This window comes from Palaemon carinicauda, chromosome 18 (genome assembly GCF_036898095.1).
Source record: "Palaemon carinicauda isolate YSFRI2023 chromosome 18, ASM3689809v2, whole genome shotgun sequence".
NCBI lineage: Eukaryota > Metazoa > Arthropoda > Malacostraca > Decapoda > Palaemonidae > Palaemon > Palaemon carinicauda.
Window position 1 is genome coordinate 61,201,696 of NC_090742.1, and position 9,315 is coordinate 61,211,010.

Sequence of the window (9,315 nt, forward strand, 5' to 3'; positions counted from 1 at the left end):
AAAAGTAACAAGAAAAGTAACCAGAAGAGTAACTAGAAAAGTAACTAGAAAAGTAACCAGAAGAGTAACTAGAAAAGTAACAAGAAAAGTAACCAGAAGAGTAACTAGAAAAGTAACCAGAAGAGTAACTAGAAAAGTAACTAGAAAAGTAACTAGATTCAACAAGGGACAGAACCAAAGAGACTTCCTTCCTCTGGTCGACTCCACCAGTGAAAGTGAAGTCAAGGTCAGCAAGTTTTAGGCCATTTAGGACGAGTAAACAAACACGAGGTGGGAGGGAGGAAGGAAGGAATGAAAGCCGCACGGAGACACGCGACCTTCTTGGGACGTTGAAGGAAAGGAAGAGATTTCTCTGAATTCGTATTGACTTACAAATAACAAAAGCTAAAAGTTTGCCATTGCTTAGTAACTCCTCCCCAATCCACAAATCTCCCTTGTTTAGCTCCCCTAATACTTTTCCCATCCCTTGCCAAAAATTCCCCAACTCTCACATAGGCCTATATACAAAGCATAGATGCCAGATCGGTAGTCTAAAAATCCCCAAAACAACACAAAAATCCCCATTTCCAGAAATATTATATTCCTCTGACTCTATAGGCTTTACTAATATATAAATTATAATTGTTCTCACGCGAATCTTGTTTCGTGAATTAGCTGTATATAAATATTCTGCAGTATACTATGAAATTTATTACATTTCGTCCTTTGCGGGCATTTAGATAGTTTATTCCCTTTTATACGATATTTACGGGATTTTCTCATTTTCTCGCCAAAAATCCCCAAATTTGTACAGAATATCCCCATATCCCCATCGGACACCCAAAATCGCAAAATCTAGGGATAAATCCCCATATCTGGCAACACATATTACAAAAGATGGCCTGAGAGAGAGAGGAGAGAGAGAGAGAGAGAGAGAGAGAGAGAGAGAGATTTTCTTTCAATTACAAAGACTTCGCTAAAAGCATAATTCTGATATTGATTGAAGTCTAACCAACATATGAAACCCTTCCCCCAACCCCCACCACCAAAACCTGACCTTCCACTGACTCGAGACAAGAGAGAAATCCACCTTACTTCAAGACGAATATTGGTGCATTTGAACAGCAAAGTGCAACCCCAAACAAACCCCCCCCCTCCCCCTCAGTCCATAAAATCCCACTACCTACCTTCTATCTCCCTTACATAAGTATAACCGACTGACTTTCTTACGAATCTGGACTCGACAGCGCAATATAACGACATTATTAAGGTATTGTCCTGAGAAACAGGAATGAAAAGAAATAGATATTTGTCCTTAACTACCAATACATCTAACCTTTCACATGTATTACAAATCTATCACCTCAATATTTTCCAAATATATTTATAAATTATAAATAATTTTACAGGTGAACAAACCTTCAAGATCCTACATTCAATCTGTAGAACATGAATAACTAAAAGTTTAGCCTAACTGACAAAACAATCATTATTATTATTATTATTACTAGCCAAGCTACAACCCTAGTTTGAAAAGCAAGATGCTAAAAGCCCAGGGACTCCAACAGGGAAAAATAGCCCAGTGAGGAAAGGAAATAAGGAAATAAATAAATGATGAGAGCAAATTAACAATAAATCATTCTACACACAGTAACAACGTCAAAACAGCTATTTCATATATAAACAATAAAAAGTCTTATTTCTATCCTTCATCAGGATGGGTCGACTTCATCTACTCGTAGTTATAGCGTGCGTGGCAGACTTAGGACTGGCTCAACTCCAGTTCCCAAGCACAGAAGAGGATGCCAAGCCTACTGCAGATGTACCTCAAGCTTCACCACCAGGAGGCAGCTCCCCTAATACAAGGTCAGTTGCTAATGTGAGGATTTTACCAACAATGTGAGGTCATGTCATGAGAGAGAGAGAGAGAGAGAGAGAGAGAGAGAGAGAGAGAGAGAGAGAGAGAGAGAGTCCAAATTTAGTTGTCATCTGTTTTTCTATTGCTTTGGCATTTCGACTTTTAAGAGTATGTAAAAGCAAGAGAGAAAAAAAGAGAATCTGCAGTTTCCCTTATACTATTATCTACTTTTTTGTTGCTTTAGGGTTTATATATATGCACGCAAAAGAGAGAGAGAGAGAGAGAGAGAGAGAGAGAGAGAGAGAGAGAGAGATGCATTTCAGTTGTTGTGGTATTTGTTTCTCATTACTCTGAAATTTCTATATGATTGAAAATAAATTAAACAGAGATTAAGATATAAAAATCCTTTTATGTCATATGGCAGTCTTGCAGCAATCGAAGATGTAGAAATCATTTTTTAAATGACAAACGTTATCTAGAAGTAAAGACTAGATGTTACTTTGTCCTGATATGGAAGATGAATTCTTTTTTACTTTCTCATTTTCTCGCAGATTCTTTCCGGGTCTCGTCGACAGCATCGACTTCCTGAACATCTTCCATGACCCTTGTGACAGGTGTTCCTTCCAAGACCAGCAACAAGCCAACCAGTGCTGTCAGTCTGGCCACCGCCGATGCTGTTCATTCTTGCAGCCTATCGGTTCCTTTGGTGCCCCCGTCGGACCTTTCGGTGGTCCCGTCAGCCAGTTTGGTGGTCCAGTAGGGCCATCATTCCCAGGGCAGTTCCAGGGACAGTTTCCAGGGGCCGTAGGTCCCCCAGGCTTCCAGGGTCAAGTAGGTCCCCCTGGCATTCCAGGACAGGTAGGAGGCGGTAAGCCCGGCTCTTGCCCATTCATTGCAAATACCCATACAGGCTTCAATAGGTTTGCAGGAGGAGCTTCTTGCGTTCAAGAATGTCAGAGTGATTTCCAGTGCCCTGGAATCGATAAATGCTGCCCTGTGGGATGCTCTACCGTGTGTCGAAGTCCTCCTGGAGGTAAGTGTTTATAAAATCTTTTTCTTATACTGTACATGAAAATGATCCATCCTCATGATTCATTCTTAAAAGCCTTTACCACAAAAGCAATAACATCTTCTATAGTTCTAAAACTAAAGACTTGCTTAAATGTAACTTGAAACTCTTATCAAAGAATGAGCAGTTACTGCTGGTTTAATGACCTTAATATTCCTTGCTTGTCCCTCTGAAAGCATCATTTACGATTCAGTGACGTTATGAGATTCATTCATGTTGTTATTTCATGCTAAAAGTAGCTTTATTTTATCTTATTAAAAGTTCAAATTTCTCATGACAAAACAAATACTAGACCCCAACAAAAGATACATAAAGAACGGTTAAAAATGTCATTGAGTTTAACGTAAATTAACAACGCATCCCCCTTGATCTTACCTAAACAAAAACGAATATCACAAAAGCCTCTGATTGAAAAACTTTAGATAAATCAGAGCATGTGCTTGCACATAGTACATACATTAAAATTCGAGGCGGATAAAAACAGCTTTTACAGTCTTCAAAGAGAACTTGAATTAATTAATGTCATGATTCTCCATACTTATCAACGACTCCAAACTAAACTTGCACTGATTCATTTCGATTTAATGATTGAGTTGTTATTTACAGTGGCATAGGCAACTACCCAAACATCAAGTGGTTACCATATTAAACTTTCAAAATGCCAGGTTTTCACTCTACTGGATCACTTTCCTAAGAATTGATTATTTTCATGAATATGTAACAAACGTTACAGAATTTGAACCAATCAGCAAATTGGACAGTTTTAGAATCTAATGTATGATGGCTGGTGAATAAATAATATTCTAATGTTTTAAAAAAATGGCATTGCATTTCTATTCAGTATTACATGCTGTTTGTAAATTATCTAGTCTATGTATATAATTAGTTTTTGATTCCGCTAAACTAATGCTCCTTCTTCTCCCCAGCTCAGCAGCAGAACTTTGGTATAGGCCCTGGAACACTTAAACCTGGATTCTGTCCCCGACCTCAAGGCATTTTCGGGGGGCTCTTTGGCACACGTTCTGCAGCTCCTGGTAGCACAAGATCAACTGCAGATGCCCCTGCAGATGATCTCTCAGCAGCAACATCTCCTGATGTAGAAGAGGCCATCTCAGACAATGATAAACAAGCACGCAAAGAGCAGCGCAGAGAGGAACGGCAGCAGAATCGACGTGAACAAAGGAAGGAAGAACGTCAAGAAAGAGTTGCTCGAGATGCAGGAGAACAGGAAGATAAATATATAAGAAGTCGCCGATCTCCCCAACGTCCAAGCCAAGATGACCGTCGTGAGAGGCGATTGAACAGGTTCGAAAGACTATTCTCCAGAGTCACTCGTGATGCAAATGAAGAGGAGACATCACGAAGCCGTCGATCTCCCCAGCGTGAAGTTCAGGAAGACAGGAGAGAAAGGAAAAATAACAGGTTTGAAAGAGTTTTTGATAGGGTCACCCGCAATACTGATTACGAAGAGGAGGAGGACGAAGCCTCTCGCAGCCGTCGATCTCCCCAAAGACAAGCCCAAGAAGATCGCAGAGAGAGAAGACGCAATAGGTTTGGCAGAGTTTTCGATAGGGTCACCCGCAATACTGATCATGAAGAGGAGGAGGACGAAGCCTCTCGCAGCCGTCGATCTCCCCAAAGACAAGCCCAAGAAGATCGCAGAGAGAGAAGACGAAATAGGTTTGGCAGAGTTTTTGATAGGGTCACCCGCAATACAGATTATGAAGAGGAGGACGAAGCCTCTCGCAGCCGTCGATCTCCCCAAAGACAAGCCCAAGAAGATCACAGAGAGAGAAGACGAAATAGGTTTGGTAGAGTTTTCGATAGGGTTACACGTGAAGTCTCTCCCGATGAAGAAGGAAAGTCAAGGACAACACGTCAGACAGCTGAACCAGACCAGCGCTTCTTCTTGCCGAAAGTCCCTAAGATCCCAGGCCTTCCTGACCTGTTTTGCCGGGATGAGTGCTTCAACGATTTCGACTGCCCTGGCAACTTGAAGTGCTGCGTTGAAGATGACTGTCGTAAATGTCTAAACCCTTCATTCTTCTAAGTTATAGGAATTCTGAGCTACTTTTCTAATCATGTAAACATTTATTCAATACTACTCATTGAAATCAAAATTCCCATACAAAATGAACTTCTCTATAAGTTCCCACTCAAAGCTTTAAGGCTATTTATTTCACCAATCGCTTATTTATACATGATGATATTTATATACATTTGGAAATACAATAGCCAAATTTCATGTAGCATTGTTGAAAACAGTGCATTTCAATAAATCTTTTTTTTAAATGAAAATTTGTTTTATTTACAAGTATTATATTTATTAAAAATGTAGCAAAAATGCATGATGAAACAGAAATACATAAGGAATGAAGATTTAGCGAGTAAGAGTAAAATATAGAATATTGTAGGCCTGTACGAAAATAGAAAACTAAAATAGGTTAACTTACTTTGGAATTCTCCTTCTCCAGTTTTCCAATTCCTAATCATCAATCATCAGGAAAGGGGTTTCTCATGTCTTATATGATTCAATCCCCTATTTCCTTCCCTTCTTTATTTGATCTCGAGCATAACCCTCCCATCGGCCTGTGTGTGAAAAGTCAATATCAAAACGGTCAGTAAATATACACTTTGCACGACACTTTAATACTCCAGTTCTGTTCTAGCCTCCCTCAATCAAATCCATGCAACTTTTTTCTCTGGTATATTTAGCAGTATTTATACCTTTGAAATGGTGCTTTAAGGAGCATTTCACTAGGCGACACAGGTCCCTCGCCCAGAAATAGATTTTTCCTTCGTCAAAATCCCTTATTTATCATTATTATTATTACTAGCCAAGCTACAATCCTAGTTGGAAAAGCATGATGCTATATAAGCCCAAGGGCTCCAATAGGGAAAAATAGCCCAGTGATTAAAGGAAATAAGGAAATAAATAAATGATGAGAACAAATTAACAATAAATCATTCTAAAAACAGAAACGTCAAAACAGGTACTGTATGTTCAATATAAACTATTAACAACGTCAATACTAAAACTCGTTACACCATTTACTAACAAGTGTTGCTTTTTGTAACAACTTTAAAATACTTACCAGCTTTTGAGGTTTTTCTTAAATCTCCCTAACATATTCTCACTGATACATTTTCCCCTCATGACCAAAAAATACCCAAAAAACTTGAATATCCATCAACCCTAGTTCAGTTTCCCGATAAACAAAGCAAAGTTACAAATCTTTAATAGTACAGTAGATTGAAAAACACTCACATAAAAAGTGTATTACCAGTGCATGGAACCTCTATAAATACAGTGTGCCAATCACCCCATCTTGCAAAGACCTGAGCTTCCTGGATAGTGAGGCCCCTTCTCACCAATACGACTTCACGCCACACATACAGTGCGCTCTAGGTCTCGCTTTCTCCCAATCTCCTAGCACCTCTGATTTATACTTTTCACTAGCCTATGATCATCCATTCTTTCATATGACAGATCAACATGAAAACAAATTAATCTGTTCTTTGACTTTCACCAACCTCCTACCTAACCCTACATAATGTATTACCATATTCCTCAGACTATTCATTTTTCTAAGATTGTAAACACCTTGTAAACTATTTATTTATATGGCTTCAACCTTCTTTCACTTACCAACTTAATATTCAAATTTCACTACTATAAAGATTTCTGGATCACCAATCCCTTCGTGCATTCACACCTTGACTTCCACACAATGCAAATTTTTTCAAAATGTGCTTTCTTGCTTCATGCTTAGATGACCTACTTTTCTCTCACCTTAACACCATACATTATATTTGCTACTATACAACTATACATATCAAACACTTTCATCATACACATCAACATGCATATATATATATATATATATATATATATATATATATATATATATATATATATATATATATATATATATATATATATATATATATATATACATAAAATGATATTTTATTTATAAAATAAATTTTTGAATATACTTACCCGGTGAATATATAGCTGCAACTCTGTTGCTCGACAGACAAACTGTACAGAAAAAAACTCTCCAGCGATCGCTATACAGGTTGCGGGTGTGCCCAACAGCGCCATCTGTCGGCCAGATACCAAGCTCTATGTAAACAAAGACTCAATTTTCTCCTCGTCCCACTGCGTCTCTATTGGGGAGGAAGGGAGGGTCATTTAATTTATATATTCACCAGGTAAGTATATTAAAAAATTTATTTTATAATTAAAATATCATTTTTAAATATTTAACTTAGCCGGTGAATATATAGCTGATTCACACCCAGGATGGTGGGTAGAGACCAGTAATATATGTTTACATTTTATGAGCTAAGAGTTTTTATTTCATTTTAGAAGTTATCAAAATAACAAAAACAAAATAAATAGGTACCTGGTAAGGAAGTCGACTTGAACGATTACTCTGCCTTATAAGTACGACTTCCTTACGGAGCCTCGCGATCCTCTTAGGATGCTGATCGACCCCTAGGAGCTGAAGTATCAAGGGTTGCAACCCATACAACAGGACCTCATCAAACCCCTAATCTAGGCGCTCTCAAGAAATGACTTTGACCACCCGCCAAATCAACCAGGATGCGAAAGGCTTCTTAGCCTTCCGGACAACCCATAAAAACAACATTAAAAAACATTTCAAGAGAAAGATTAAAAGGATATGGAATTAGGGAATTGTAGTGGTTGAGCCCTCACCCACTACTGCACTCGCTGCTACGAATGGTCCCAGTGTGTAGCAGTCCTCGTAAAGAGACTGGACATCCTTTAGATAAAAAGACGCGAACACTGACTTGCTTCTCCAATAGGTTGCGTCCATTATACTTCGCAGAGATCTATTTTGCTTAAAGGCCACGGAAGTTGCAACAGCTCTAACTTCGTGCGTCTTCACCTTAAGCAAAGCTCGGTCTTCCTCACTCAGATGTGAATGAGCTTCTCGTATTAACAGTCTGATAAAGTATGATAAAGCATTCTTTGACATAGGCAAAGATGGTTTCTTAACTGAACACCATAAAGCTTCAGATTGGCCTCGTAAAGGTTTGGTACGCTTTAAATAGAACTTAAGAGCTCTCACAGGGCATAAGACTCTTTCTAGTTCATTGCCTACAATCTCCGATAAGCTGGGAATATCGAAAGATTTAGGCCAAGGCCGAGAAGGCAGCACATTTTTGGCTAGAAAACCAAGTTGTAGCGAACAGGTGGCTTTTTCTGACGAAAATCCGATGTTCTTGCTGAAGGCATGAATCTCACTGACTCTTTTAGCTGAGGCTAAGCATACCAGGAAAAGAATCTTTAGAGTGAGATCTTTCAGGGAGGCTGATTGTAGCGGCTCAAACCTGTCTGACATGAGGAATCTTAGTACCACGTCTAAATTCCAACCAGGGGTAGCCAAACGACGCTCCTTGGTGGTCTCAAAAGACTTAAGGAGGTCTTGAAGATCTTTATTGTTGGAAAGATCTAAGCCTCTATGCCGGAAGACCGATGCCAACATGCTTCTGTAGCCCTTGATAGTGGGAGCTGAAAGGGATCGTCCTTTTCTCAGGTATAAGAGAAAATCAGCTATTTGAGCTACAGAGGTACTGGTCGAGGATACAGAAACTGATTTGCACCAGTCTCGGAAGACTTCCCACTTCGAATGGTAGACTCTAATGGTGGATGCTCTCCTTGCTCTAGCAATCGCACTGGCTGCCTCCTTCGAAAAGCCTCTAGCTCTCGAGAGTCTTTCGATAGTCTGAAGGCAGTCAGACGAAGAGCGAGGAGGCTTTGGTGTACCTTCTTTACGTGAGGCTGACGTAGAAGGTCCACCCTTAGAGGAAGACTTCTGGGAACGTCTACTAGCCATCGAAGTACCTCGGTGAACCATTCTCTCGCGGGCCAGAGGGGAGCAACTAACGTCAACCTTGTCCCTTCGTGAGAGGCGAACTTCTGCAGTACCTTGTTGACAATCTTGAACGGTGGGAATGCGTAGAGATCCAGATGTGACCAATCTAGGAGGAAGGCATCTATATGTATTGCTGCTGGGTCCGGGACTGGGGAGCAATAGATTGGAAGCCTCTTGGTCAGCGAGGTTGCAAAGAGATCTATGGTTGGTTGGCCCCAAGTGGCCCAAAGTCTCTTGCACACATCCTTGTGGAGGGTCCATTCTGTTGGAATTACTTGCCCTTTCCGACTGAGACAATCTGCTATGACATTCAAGTTGCCTAGGATGAACCTCGTTACTAGGGAGATGTCTTGACCTTTTGACCAGATGAGCAGGTCCCTTGCGATCTCGTACAACGTCAGTGAGTGGGTACCTCCTTGTTTGGAGATGTACGCCAAGGCCGTGGTGTTGTCTGAGTTTACTTCCACCACTTTGCCTCGAAGGAGAGACTTGAAGCTTTT

The 9,315-nt window shown here is 39.9% G+C and overlaps 1 protein-coding gene across 2 annotated transcripts in view; it reads left to right on the forward strand.

The window, feature by feature from the left end:
- Positions 1-5,198, forward strand: part of LOC137657836 (uncharacterized) — a 52,060-nt gene extending 46,862 nt beyond the window's left edge. For both annotated transcript variants that reach the window (XM_068392421.1, XM_068392422.1), the window contains exons 2-4: positions 1,696-1,845; positions 2,389-2,870; positions 3,833-5,198. In XM_068392421.1, the coding sequence (XP_068248522.1) occupies positions 1,697-1,845; positions 2,389-2,870; positions 3,833-4,956 (1,755 nt within the window). In that variant the 5' untranslated portion in view covers position 1,696 and the 3' untranslated portion in view covers positions 4,957-5,198. The remainder of the gene's footprint in view (positions 1-1,695; positions 1,846-2,388; positions 2,871-3,832) is intronic.
- Positions 5,199-9,315: the final 4,117 nt, after the last annotated feature.